The sequence below is a fragment of the Drosophila subpulchrella genome, chromosome 3L (assembly GCF_014743375.2).
Source record: "Drosophila subpulchrella strain 33 F10 #4 breed RU33 chromosome 3L, RU_Dsub_v1.1 Primary Assembly, whole genome shotgun sequence".
NCBI lineage: Eukaryota > Metazoa > Arthropoda > Insecta > Diptera > Drosophilidae > Drosophila > Drosophila subpulchrella.
In genome coordinates this window covers 18,382,438-18,396,000 of record NC_050612.1, presented here as the reverse complement: position 1 = coordinate 18,396,000, position 13,563 = coordinate 18,382,438, and the positions used below count along the sequence as shown (strand labels likewise).

Sequence of the window (13,563 nt, the reverse complement as noted above, 5' to 3'; positions counted from 1 at the left end):
TCATTCAGAATAACGACTATCTTTTAATCACTGCATACTTTAAGAAAGCTAAGCTAAGAAAGATTTAAAAACCCCAGTGATTTTGAGTGGCACCCCCGTAATTGTTCAATAATCCTCTTATTTGTTAAACATAATTAATATACAATTAGAAGATATCAAAGGAATCGTAATTCTCACCAAATTTATAAAGAATCCTTTTGGCCAAAAATCCCCTTTTTGATCCCACCATGTTCCTATTTTCCTCGTTATGAATTTTGCCAATTTGTTGCTGCGACTGCTGCTGTCTTGCAATTTTCAGCTGCCACCCTTTTTGCCCAGCCATTGTCGCAGTTATTTTCGCATTTAAGATGTCCTCAACTTTTTTGGTGTACAACTTTTCTGTGATGTTTGTTTTAAATTATTTTTAATGACTTGCCATTTTTGCCAATTTGTTGCGCTTCTTATTGCCTTTTGTAATTGTAAGCGCAATCGATGCCTCAAAGTGCAGACAAGTTTGTACACATGCAATTAGGTCAACTCCTTGCCTGCGAAAGTCTGCTTAAGCTGTCAGGTTATCAAGTAAACTGCAACCTAAGATAAGTTTTAAAAATGATTTTCAGACCTAAGTAAATATGCAGCAACAGGGCTTCGTTTTCAATTTGTAGAGTCCTGTTGCAAATTGCTGCAACGCAGGACGAAGGACTATAGACCAAGGAATAAGGTCCGGAAGCTGGCATAAAGTCGGCTGGCTGAGGTAAAAACGCGAAAGTTGATGCCACGGTCCCTTATAGTTTTCCAGGTAAATTTCTGCTCACATTTTCTACATTAGTCAGCATTAAAAATTTATTTGCTTTGAGTAGATTACACGCACCCACCACAACACCAAGGGTACGGAAGGATTTTCCTGGGGGGGGTAACGGCTTCTAAAGTTTCTCCATTTTTTTGTTCCTTATTCCCTGCCAACCGCATTGCATGAGATAGAGATGTAAGGAGGACGAGAAAAGTGGGATAAAAAACGGGGGAAAGGCGGAGAAAAATGCACGCTTCCTGAGACTTGCGGTTGGGGTGGTTTTGGGTGGTGGGGTGGCTTGGGTGGCTGGCAAAACAAATGAGATGACTGCAAATTAAGTGCAGCTGCCAGTTTCACTTGGCCGCGGCAACTACTTTAAACAAACTTTAACTGCGCTTTAAGTTTTCATTCAAAAGATGCAGCCCAGATCATAAATCCCAACGATGCAACTTTTAAATAATGATGTCCGCCGGTCCATCAGCATAAAGCATTACCCTTATTCCATCTACTCGCTTAAGATTTTGTATTATTACATTTAATTAAAACTTTATCTTTGTTCTATGTACTACCAAATCGCAAGAAAATATAATTTTTGATGAGTCAACTTTAAATACTGAAATACTATTTTCTATTATTAGCACTTTCGATTTACTATAATTTTGCCGAAGTTTTGGCAAACTCACTTATGCGAAAGCTGCAAATTTGATTTATCATTTATACATTTTGAATACTCTACGAAAACATTTTTAATTATAAAATATTCTTAATCTGTGGCGTAAGATCAAAGGTTTGTAATTTAATAGATCGTTAGATCAGACCCTGTTTTAGAAATATATAAAATAATAAATATAAAATTACTCATATTTAAATAAAATCTTAGGTCCACCCTAACGTGACTGCATATAAACGATGAAAGCTGGGAAAGCTTTTTTGTTTTTGTTTGGTGAGGCTATCAGCAAGCCGATAATATAAATACTCATGTTTTCAATTTAGATTGCTCGACAAAAACTTACCCTGTCTTCGGTATTACAAAAACAATTCCAGACCTATGTAGAATAATAGGTTAACTATTAGATAAAATGTTAGTGGCTTACCAAAAAACATTAATTAATGGAGCAGCAGTTATAAATTAAAATGTCAGGCTTATAAATTTATGAGCCGAATACACCCCAAACGTATATAAGGTATACCTTATATTGGCATTCCAGTAAAATCCGCTCAGAGCTAAAAAACCAGTGTATTGTTACATATAGGGCACAGCGGACGTGCCTTTCGCGATCGTTGGGTACCGGTCATAAGTAGAATACGCAGAATACCTACCTTAAAATGGGGACTTCAAAGACTATAACAGACATAAGTCACTACGATCTGTTTCGCATACTCGACATTATAAAAACAAACTGCGAAATACAGAATGGCAAAGAATCTTTGGACGCAATCAAGTATGCTGACATCTTTAACTTTGCTGCCACCTGCAAGATATTGCGACGAATCGTTTGGGACTGGTCGAGAGAAATGTACGATCGCTTGGAAATCGATCTGCTACATGCGCTACCCCATAAAATGTTAACCGTCAAGTTTATTGAGATTCACAAAACTCTTAAAAGAGCCACAAAGCTAAAGAGAGACCAGTACATGGACATTTATATTAAGGCCATGATGGGGAATCCCCTTCTGAAAATCATCGAGCTGAGTTATAACACTCAAGAATATAACAAAGAACACGAGAGTATATTCGATGAAATTATAATGGGACTGCAGGGCAAAGCTAAGCGCATAGTTTTGGATCCAGGGCGAATTCCGAAATTTAAGGAGATTATTGTGGATATTGCAGGCAAATGGATTCTTTTTACCCGTAAATTATTTCTTACTAATATATTGAACATATTCCAGATCATCAAATAAGCAATCTCGGGCTATTTCGCAATATTTCAAAACTTACCATTACAGCTTCCTTGGAGATGTGCGACCTAGTGGAGTTTTGCATTAATAATCCCTCACTGGTAACTTTGGAAGTTAATGTAAATCGGTTTTCCGACCAGGGAAAGCTCACTCAAATCGTTCGTCATTGTCCCAACTTAAAGCAATTTAAATTTCTGCTGAATGATAATGAAAGGGATAATGGTTATGTCGGGCTGGCACTTTTAGATAAGCTACAGCAATTGGAAATCGGAAAGCCCCCAATGCCGAAGGAATTACAGTTTCAGCTGCCTGATGATGATGCAAATATGGAGGAAAACGAATTGCATTGGCATAAGCCCCAGCAATTAGAAATGGATGAGGACTTTAGATCCAAACGACCCAGGATGGACTACGAATACGAGTCTCTAATGGAAGGAGTCTCAACTTTAGAACAATCCATTCCCATTCTGCAGCTTCTCAGAGCTTTCAGCGAAAAGAAAAGATCGAAATTAATCCGATTGTGTCTGAAGTTCGATATTGATGACGAGATGGTTCAGGTCATTGCGAAAATCAAAGGTCTAAGAATGTTGGAATGCGGGTTTTGCGATCCCAAAAGCATTAAGCACCTAGTACAGCACCCAACACTCAACCGATTGAGCATACTCAATAAAGGTCACCTAGTAACGGATGATATCGCAGATTTACTAAGAAAACAAGTTACCGTCTCAAGTCATGATGCAAAAATGTTCTTATCTGCCCGGGGTTACCTAGGTATTTGCACGCGAAATAATAGTTATGCGGAAATTTACCGGTCTGTTAACTTTGAACCTTTTACGAAACTGGAAAACCTTAAGATTATCGGACTGCCCAACGAAATGATCGTGTCAATGGAGTCGACGTTGTTTCGGTTTTTGGAGCTCGGTGTACAGATCAAGAGTGATGCATGCGATATTTCCTTGGATCCCCAAAAGAGGGAGCTTAAAATGCTTTACAGTATGACCTACGTAGATAAAGAACTGCCAATTCCGTTGGTCAAAAATCTGCGCTCCTTAAAAGTATTTTTTATAAATATGCCAACTTCTCATCTTTTCCACAATTTGTCGACAATCAACCTAGGAACGATGCAAGAGGTTTATATAGGAACTCCCTTAACAATATTTGAAATACCCAAAGAAGTATACCTCAGTAAGCACGATGTTAAAGCTTTGGTCACCTTGAGATGTTTGAGGAAAATCTCATGTGGGTTTCAGAAGTTGATTTACATTCAACCTCTGGCTCAGTTGAAGGATCTGGAGGATGTGGAGGTTTTATCGGAGCACCACCCCAAGGATGTACACTTTCCGAGGTGCCTAGAACCACTTCTGAAGAACTGTCGCAAGCTGAACTCGTTTCAGATTAAAGTGCCCGTCAACGGAATAACCAAGAAGTTTTTAGCTGGCCTTCAGTATGCGGTTGTGAAAAGCCGGGATCACGAGAAAGACAAGGACTTAGAAATTTGCCTATGCTTGAAATGCCAACCATATACTACCCCAGATGAGGTAAGTATGATGGCAGTGGAAAAGACGGTACAGATTTTTAAAGTAATTTTTCGATTTCAGATGGTAACTGCGAAACAGGTGTGTCACGGTTATTTAATAGCTCTTATAATATTTTATAAATATTTATTTGCAGATTATACCTATAACAAAACCATTTAAGTCCATGAGGCTGACAACTAAATACGTAGAAAACCAACATTTGCTTGATTGAACAAATATAGAAAATTAAGGGACACATTAAAGATAAATCATTTTTAAATTCCTTTACATAGCCATGCAAATGCCATAAATTTACTCAAGAACCAACTTGCACCGACCACAACGACAATTAAATAAATTCAATTTGCACCTGCCGACAACATTATTGGATTGCAACTCATACAGATGGAATTAAATAAATTAAGCACATACAATCGCAGACATTTTCATGTAGCACCGGAAAAGACAAGTATTTACTTTACAAGTAAGTTTGCATTTTGATTAAATTCAACAAGCTTGTCGCTTGCTGGAAATAATTTGTACTTCTTACTTGCAGGTGGGCTGCACTTTCCATCCGCCCAACCGAATGACAGGTGTTTATTTTCGGGAAATGCAATTGAGCGGAATTGCATGACGCTGGCATTTTGTCAGCTGGGCTGCGGCTTAAGTAATAATTAAATAATGACACTTGGAAAATCGAGTGCTGGCGGGGTGGGAATTCGCCTAAAATCAAATGAAATGAGCAAGTGGCGAATGGAAATGGTAAAATATTTGTTGAATTTAGGGATTTTGGACCCCTGATTGGCAAGGTTTTGCAATTGCAATTTTTAAGCCAGCTACAAATTGGAATTGGCGTTTAATAGTCAACAGCTGGCACTTGGCATTGTGTGTGCGTGTGTTGCGGTGTTGAAAGTGCCTGGGGCATTCTCGAATGCAATGCAAATTGCGTATACGCAGTGTGTGATGCGAGTGGCAGTGTGCAAACTAAGCATCGAGCAGCAGCCTCTGTTTTATTTACGCACTGAAAACTCGTTGAAAACACACAGCCGGAGAGCCATCGCTGGAAAGAGACAATGAATGTTAAATTATTTAGGCCGAGTGCATTAGTGGCCGAGTCCTGTCCTCCTGTCACAAGGACACAAGGACAGACCGGGGCCGCACTGGCATAATTTGTCAGCTGTCGGGCAATTTTGTTAGACTGGTGCTAATTAAATATGCCGACATATAGACAGTGCGAGCAAATCGGCAAAGTAGTTGAGTGCCATGCAAATAGCCAATCCAGACACAACTTGGCCAATCGGATCGGACGGAAAGCCAATCCCCAGTCCCGGCCAATGCAAACAATGGCCCAGAAAACACAAAGAACTTTCCAATCAGCCGGCTCACTTCAGACCACTCTTAATCAGAGAATGTCAACGGATGCCCGGGCACTCATCTGTGAAACCAGATTCTTGTGGCTTCTTCGTTTGCGATTAATTCAGTTCTGGCATTAAATATACACGTATTCGTCTTAATTCCATTCTCATTAGCCGTATACTTCACTTTCCGTTGGCTTTTCTCAAAATGTTCCCAACCTTCCGTTGACGGAAGAGATAAATCCTTTTATGCCTTTCTTGCCTCGTAAGTCAGGCCAACTGATATTTAAATTGGTAACCGAAACCCGGTCATACATCGCATTCTCATCTCCGGCCGGGATAATCTTTATTGTTTCACAGTTCAGTGACACAAATTTGCAATTGCAATTGAATGAATTCTCACATTTCGGGTGCGGGTTTTCCATTCACACACAGCGATAAGAGTGGCGGGCAAAAAATTGCTCGAATATATTTATATTGATGCAAAAAGCACAGTAAGGGGGCCGACATATATATAAAGCCCAAGCCGTGGCCTATAAAAAGCATTCAAATATATCTGCTTTTGCGGCTCGCTCTCGAAAGCCAGATGTGCATTTATTTTAATCAAGGCTACCGAGGTCAATGCATTGTGTGATATTTATTTAAGGCATACGTCGAAAGTTTATTAAAATACATTATACAAAAGAGCAGCGCTAATTATGTATTTATTGTGAAAAAATATCATCCCTCAAGCCGGGCATAAATATTTGTGCACTTAATTACAAAATGCATTGCGAAGAATTATGAACTCGCATTTATCGGTTCGCTGACTTTGGGCATCAATTCATCCGTTAAAGTCGGCAAGTGAACTTTATTTGGTTTTAATTATTTATATTTTTTAAAGCGAAAATATGGAGAAAGAAACGAGAGGACTGATAATGCGGAGAATTTGTCCCATTTTTTCAGACATTATTATTTTAGCTTACATGAGAGGGTTTTTGTATATAACCTTTGTGCTGATTAAAACACACAGAGGGCTTACAAATATGTTACAATCAATTTAAAATAAATATTAGTCTATGGTGCTTGTTCATGAGCTTAGCAGCGATAAATATTTGATTTTGTACTTAAAATTTCTTGGAAATACATGTGAAATTTTCATAACCTCTTAAGGAATTCTATATTATATCTTCCCTGGCGACGGTTCATCTATTACAGAGAACCCTTCTGGGCAGATTCAATTAAGCCGGCCGCTCTGGTTCCGATTGGCCCGTTACCCGTCCTGCCAATTATGTGCCTTTCTGTGCAACCAATTAGCCATTTCGTGCGGGTCTCGAGGGTGTGGGCCCCATCAAATACACCTGAAACTGTGTCTGAAACTTCAAACCGCCACTTTGAGCGAGTGGAGGGCCTTTGGCAGTAAAGCAATTATTCGGGGTCCCAGAAGGATGCCTCGTGTCAATTAATTGGATTATTTATGTGTATTTTGCTGGCAACAAAACGCAATCACTTTGCACGCGTGTGACAAAATCTCAGATGCCGTAAAATTCGCAGACGCAAGACTGTCACATAAATTTCAGATTTCGGTCCCTGACATTAATCCAGGCTATGCTGGTAATTTAAAAGCATTCGAGTATTCATTTTTTCCCTCTCGAAGTAGGTCAATTAATCGTAGAACAGCTGTTAAATGCATCGATGGACACGGCCATTGAGTTAATGAGAGACAAACATTAATTTATTTTTTGCTGTTTGCAGTCATTAATGTTCAAATAAATGCAGTATATGCAATGACTTTTTAAGTATCAAGGCTGTTTTTAGCTTGAAAAGGCTTTCTAAATTAATACAAATAAAAAAGCCATAAATAGGATGGTATAAAAGCCGCAAAAAGTACACATTACCATTTAAAAAACTAATTTAAATAATTGGTTTTTCTATAGAACGGGATAGATCCAAAGGTAAACTTGATAAGTGAAAGCAATTGAAACTACGATTGCTGGAACTCATTTAGTTCGATTTTGTTATTTGGTAACAAGTAGTTTGTAGAAAATGCTGTACCAGGGAATAAACAGAGACAAGAAAACTATTGGTAGAATTCAAATGACTTTTAACTCCATTTGGCCAACCAGCAACTCCCGAAGCCAGCAGATGTATGTCACCCATTGATTGCAGAGCTCTGTTTCTGGTTATTGCTGTGAAATGTCCTTCGGCAAATGCACTTCCTTCGAAAACATCATGGGAATGGCTCTGAGATGTCTGCTACCAGGGAACTAGGAGCCCTTCAACAATGACATTAAGAACTACCATCATGTTGAGGATGCCCCAGGATATAAGGGCGGACAGGATGTGGGAGGGCCTTTAGCCCGACAAAAACCCTAGTCAGAAAAGGATGCGACACTGATGGCTTTGTGTTCGATAAATGTCAACAAGTTGAGCAAGTTTTAATTGAAACACTTCACCAAGTTCTGCTTCCTGGCATCGAAAATTTGCACGACATTTTAAAATGTTTCGAAATATTCAATTACGAAATAGTCTGACGGAGCATTGCGCCATGTCAAGCTAGTTCAAGTGTCAACAAGCCAAAGGATTTTGACAAAAACTTCGAGACTTCTGCCCGAGGGCAATGTAAGTTAAGACTGTAAACAGTGAAAAGGTCACACGGTTTTGTTTGGGCCTTTGTCAAACAATGCAATTACATTCTCAAGTTCTCAAACGGCAAGAGCAAGGCAATCAATTTCAAACACTGGTGAAACAAGTAAATTACTCTGGGAGACAAAAAGAAGTATGAAAGTATTGAATATTTCAAGTCCAGAATTAGAATTTGGATTTAATGGCTCTTTAAAGCTTTAACTTGGGATTTAAGCAAAAAAAATGCAGGTTTATGAATTAAAGCATTTTAATATATTTATATCAGATACTATTTTGTGTCTCAGTAGTTACATTTTTAACCAGGAAAAATGGATTGATTTTTGGCTGACTGGTGTGTTTTTTTTAGCTGTACAACATATTAAGAATTTATATATTAAATTTAATGTTAAATCATGACTTATACTAAATAAATTCAGACTTTCAGTCCTGATCAAAACTATAATGGTAAAGCTCTGTTAATGCTAAAAGATTTGGTATTTCGGCTTTATTCATACACATTTAACTCGGTACCGAATTGTTGTCAATAAATATTCTCCAGAACAGCAGTCAAAAACACAATGACATTATTAACTTGAATTTATAAAATACAATTGTATTATACTTGGAAAACCAAAATGAGACAGATTCTGTTATAAATGGAAAAGTTTGGCCGTCAAACAGTCGGCAAAATCTAAAATAGAAACAATCATTTCCGCCGCCATCCGTATCTTCTCCGCCAGGACACAATGGCCGCTTCCTGGCCGCCCACTTATTCTTCTTTTAGCAGCCCACTTCCGCCACACTTGACGTACTTCCGTCTCCGACAGTTGCCATTTTGTTTTCCCGTCTGTCTGTCCTTGGCTATCCGCAATCACTGCTTGTTTTTCCAGCGCCTTGCTTTCTGTCACTGCAAAATGAGGGAAAACTGTGCGACTCTGCAGATTGCCCAACAGGTGCCATCATTTCGTCCTTGTCTTTGTGCTCTCATTCTAAGAGCCTTTTCTAATTATAAATTGTTTTTAGCTTTAAGTGAAAAATTATGCCAAATTGTGTCTGACACATTTCATTAACAGTTCGGAGTTTCGCATAATTGGAAATGCCACTCCACCCCCAAGACGCTTTTACTTTTAACTTTTTTCGGCTTCAAACACCGCAGGGGCTTTCATACAAATGGGCGGGCCAAAAAAAGACAATTTTCTTTTTAATGTGAGAAAAAGTAAGACGATAAGACGTAACACATTTGTTTGTTAAAGTTTCTATGAAAATATTATAAATACATAATTACTAGTTTGGTTAAAATACTTTTAAAACTAAATTAATTAATAATAATGAAAATCAGTTTACGAAAACAAATCGTTTCATCAAATTATTTTAAAATGTACCATTAAATTATAACTATATATTTATTGTTAATACTTTAAGTGGGTTGCAAACACAAAAAAGTAAGATCATTATAGTTATATAGCACTCTTATTTTAGCACCCTGGTTTTTAATGCTCATATTAACTTTAAAAGTTCAGTGGCTGTTATAGAACGAAATAACAGATTATTCCGGTCCAAGGCCTTCGACTTAAACTCCCTCATCGTTTCTGAGCTCCGACGGCCGTGGATCAATAGTTGTAACGTATTCTTTGACTCAATATCTTCCAGTACTTTTGAGGCTCTCAAAACAAAGTCAGGATTAATGTTATAGTCAAAGATGCTTAACAAGCGAAGGTCCTTGCATTGCCGAATCATATCCAAATAAATCGAAGATATATCTATGGAATGAAGATACGTAATTCGCAGGCTTTCCAAGGATGTGAGCGACAAAATATATGACACTAATTCGGGATCTGTGAAACTGCAATCCAGGGATTTTAGTGATTTTATATTGGCCAGGTATTCGGCTTCAGGGACTGCAACGATTTCTCCTTTGACTCTGAGGATTTTCAAAGTTCTTTCTCTAGCCAGGTACTCAAAAATACCTTCAAGAGATTTTCTTTGATATCGATGGCAGGCGAACAGTCCCCACTTATTGCATCGATCAACATAAAAACTCAGTTCTTGTAAAAGTGGCAAATGCTCTAATATATCCTTGAGATTGGAGCTGCTCACTTGTTCAGAGAGATGAAGAGTTCTTAATCTGGTCAGGGATCGGCAAGTTCGCAGCAAAACTTTCGGAGAAATTTCCACATCTATTGAGATGTACTCCAAGCGATGAAATTTACCAAAATTCTCCCGCCCTTTAAAAAAATAAAACATTAGTTACAAATTGTAAATATTTATTATAATAATTACTTGGAGTGCATATATGCAACTGCTTTAAATTGGGTAAGTCCTGTAGCGCTCTTAAAAAAAGTTTAGCGATCGGGTGAGGATGTATCTGCATTATCTTCACATACTCAAGATTTTCCATTCTTAGGATCAGGTTGCAGAATTTGAAAACAGCATTTTTGCGTTTATTACTTGAATAACTGTCATTAAATGAACACACCAAATCATCAACAAAAAAATTGAGCGTTCTTACACTTTTTGCTATAAGGCTTAGTAATTTCAATTCCCAGGGTTCAACGATACCAATAATAGAAAAATTTGAATGTCCACGACGTGACCAGATAAGAAAAACATATCGGAATCTGGAACAGGTGTAGGCAAAATTGATTCTATCTTTTGTATTCATAAATTGTAATATTAAATCGAGACAATAATCATTGAGTTGCAAAATTCCAGTGACATCCATTTTCAACAGTATTTGACCAACTAGTAAAATGCTAGAAAAACTGCACAAAGCTATATTGCAATGCACAATTTTTTATCAAAGGCAAGATAAGACAAACGATTCACTGAAAGCTGTGCAATGCAAGTTTACTTAGAAAGATAGTGTGCACTGCAGTTAAAGTTCAGTGCAAAAATGGGAAAATTGATAGTAGTTACTCTCGTGATCAAGAACGTTCTACAATTTAAAAGTCATATTGTGTTGAAATATGTAACTTAAAGTGTGCTGAAAAACTGTTTTAACTGGATTTCGAATTTAAATGTTTAATAACCACACTTAACAGCCATTTTAAAATTCTATAAATATTAAAAAATATCAACAGGCCAGGACACACATCCCACACACACACACAGGCACAGGCTCTCACCTGGAAGCATTAACTTTTATTGGCACGGCACTACTACTGACCTACTTTATATAACACCGAGAAGGCTCAGCACACACACACGGAAACACCTACACCTGCTGACAGCCCACACGCATAGGAAACACACACACAAATACAAGAAGGAACGAGCGGAAAAGCCGTGCTCAGCAGGCGTGCTTTGATCTATGGCCTGACTGCCATTCATTTTCCTTTTCCCTTGGCTTTTCCGCGAAGGTATCCGCCAGCCGCAGCTGTAAAACTTTTCACCGAGGGGCAGCAAGTAATTTCTTTGCTTTGCTCGTTAATTAAATTAACACAGCACGGGGTCGAAGCGCCGAATAGGGGAAAACAAAACCAATCCACGATTCAATGTCACTGCCCAAAAGAAAATGCATGTCTTCTTTAGGAGATCTAACTAATATCAGGATTTAAATTTTGTAAAACACACAGAGAATTAATTAAGTAAATTGTTCTTGAATTAAGAATATTCGTTCTTAAAAACAGTGTCAGGAGATTTTGATTCTCAATATTAGAAAGAAACAACTTTTTGGTAAGTATACACTACTGACTAGACTAATAGTTTATTTGTTGAGGATTAAAATGTAAGTACCGCCAATTCAACTTGAGCAAAATGAAATATTTTCAACTTTAAAAATGTCGTTCTATTTTTAAGAATATTTTGAACTCAGATGAGAACGTCAGAATTTTCTCTATGCAGTAATACGAGTTATGCAATAATCCCTGAATTATAATCAGTCGCTTTATATGTTTTTTGCTTGGGTATAAATAATTGTATATTTCTTTTCGTAAAAAATAAACTATTCATTAAAACAATTTACAATGCATTTTTTTAAACAAAATTTAGAAAAGTTGTATTTTATATTCATTGACTTATAAAAACATGCTTAAAATTTCAAGTCTCAAGACCTTATATAGGAATCGGATCTCAAATCATGGCCGCTAAAAGGCCATTATTATACCCGTTACTCGTAGAGTAAAAGGGTATACTAGATTCGTCGGAAAGTATGTAACAGGCAGAAGGAAGCGTTTCCGACCCCATAAAGTATATATATTCTTGATCGGGATCACTAGCCGAGTCGATCTAGCCATGTCCGTCTGTCCGTCTGTCCGTCTGTCTGTCCGTCCGGATGAACGCTGAGATCTTGGAAACTATAAGAGCTAGGCTATTGATATTAGGCGTGCAGATTCCTGAGCTTCTTACGCACCGCAAGTTTGTTTTAGCAGAGTGCCACGCCCACTCTAACGCCCACAAACCGCCCAAAACTGAGGCTCCTACAGTTTTCATGCTAGAATAAAAATTTTAATTGAAATGTATTGTTCTCATCAATACCTATCGATTGACCCAAAAAAAAGTTTGCCACGCCCACTTGAACGCCCACAAACCGCCCACAAACTTCAAAAAATCGTAAATATGAACGCAGATATCTCGGAAAATATCAAAGATAGAGAAATGGGAATTCAGATTTAGATTCCGTAGGCTTGAGCGCAGCGCAAGTTTGTCACGCGAATATGCCACGCCCACTCTAACGCCCACAAACCGCCCAAGCCTGTGGCGCCCACAATATTCATGCTAGATAAAAAATTTTAACTGAAATGTATTGGTCTTGTCAATACCTATCGATTGATCCAAAAAAAACTTTGCCACGCCCACTTTAACGCCCACAACGCTTAAATCTGTCTACCGCCGGTAGGTGGCGCATTTCAACCTCGCTTTGCTGCATATCTCCATTTTCCTTTGGTCATTTTAGCTGAGTAACGGGTATCTGATAGTCGAGGTACTCGACTATAGCGTTCTTCCTTGTTTGGACTCACTTAACCCAAGGCACGATTAAAAGCTAAACGATAGCCCGCAGGCCATATTGTAAATCAAAATTTATAGACCAGGACAAATATTATATTTCGCATAATTCGCATCGATCTGTGCCTCTATGAATATATATCACAGCGACACCCTCAAACGGGGGCGTGGAAACAATTTTAAATAATTCAAAGCCGCAGACAGGAAACTTTGAGATGCCCAGGGGCAGAGTGCGCACATATATGGAAGCAGAAGTAGAGTATCTTGTGGATACATGTGTATATGCGACGGCAATGGATAATAGTGTCTTGCAGTCAAAGTGCGTGTATGCAAGGAATTATCAAGTGTTGTCAACACAAGCGCACACGTCGGCTTTCGGCCCTTCAAAGGACCCCCGGCCACAGAGCTTATGTAAAGTGAAAGTGTGCGCGGGCGTGTCATAAGAATGGAGAACACCCACAAACACCCAGGA

The 13,563-nt window shown here is 38.2% G+C and overlaps 2 protein-coding genes across 4 annotated transcripts; one reads left to right on the top strand and one right to left on the bottom strand.

Annotated features, from left to right (window-relative positions):
• The first annotated feature begins 2,029 nt into the window (after positions 1 to 2,029).
• LOC119555055 lies at positions 2,030 to 6,644 on the top strand. Its single transcript, XM_037866252.1, has 5 exons — positions 2,030 to 2,603; positions 2,663 to 4,209; positions 4,270 to 4,287; positions 4,343 to 4,672; positions 4,745 to 6,644. The coding sequence occupies exons 1-4, from the start codon at positions 2,096 to 2,098 to the stop codon at positions 4,418 to 4,420; spliced, it is 2,151 nt and encodes a 716-aa protein (XP_037722180.1). The 5' UTR covers positions 2,030 to 2,095; the 3' UTR covers positions 4,421 to 4,672; positions 4,745 to 6,644.
• Positions 6,645 to 9,574: 2,930 nt separating this feature from the next.
• Positions 9,575 to 11,397, bottom strand: LOC119554008. Of its 3 annotated transcripts, none has more exons than XM_037864719.1 (3): positions 11,273 to 11,397; positions 10,428 to 10,765; positions 9,575 to 10,372 (listed from the first exon to the last, which is right to left on the bottom strand). In XM_037864719.1, the coding sequence occupies exons 2-3, from the start codon at positions 10,543 to 10,545 to the stop codon at positions 9,645 to 9,647; spliced, it is 846 nt and encodes a 281-aa protein (XP_037720647.1). In that variant the 5' UTR covers positions 10,546 to 10,765; positions 11,273 to 11,397; the 3' UTR covers positions 9,575 to 9,644. The 3 variants fall into 3 exon arrangements, with proteins under 3 accessions (XP_037720647.1, XP_037720648.1, XP_037720646.1); XM_037864720.1 differs by lacking the exon at positions 11,273 to 11,397 and having other exon boundaries at positions 10,428 to 10,603; positions 10,657 to 10,870; XM_037864718.1 differs by lacking the exon at positions 11,273 to 11,397 and having other exon boundaries at positions 10,428 to 10,870.
• Between the last annotated feature and the right edge of the window lie 2,166 nt (positions 11,398 to 13,563).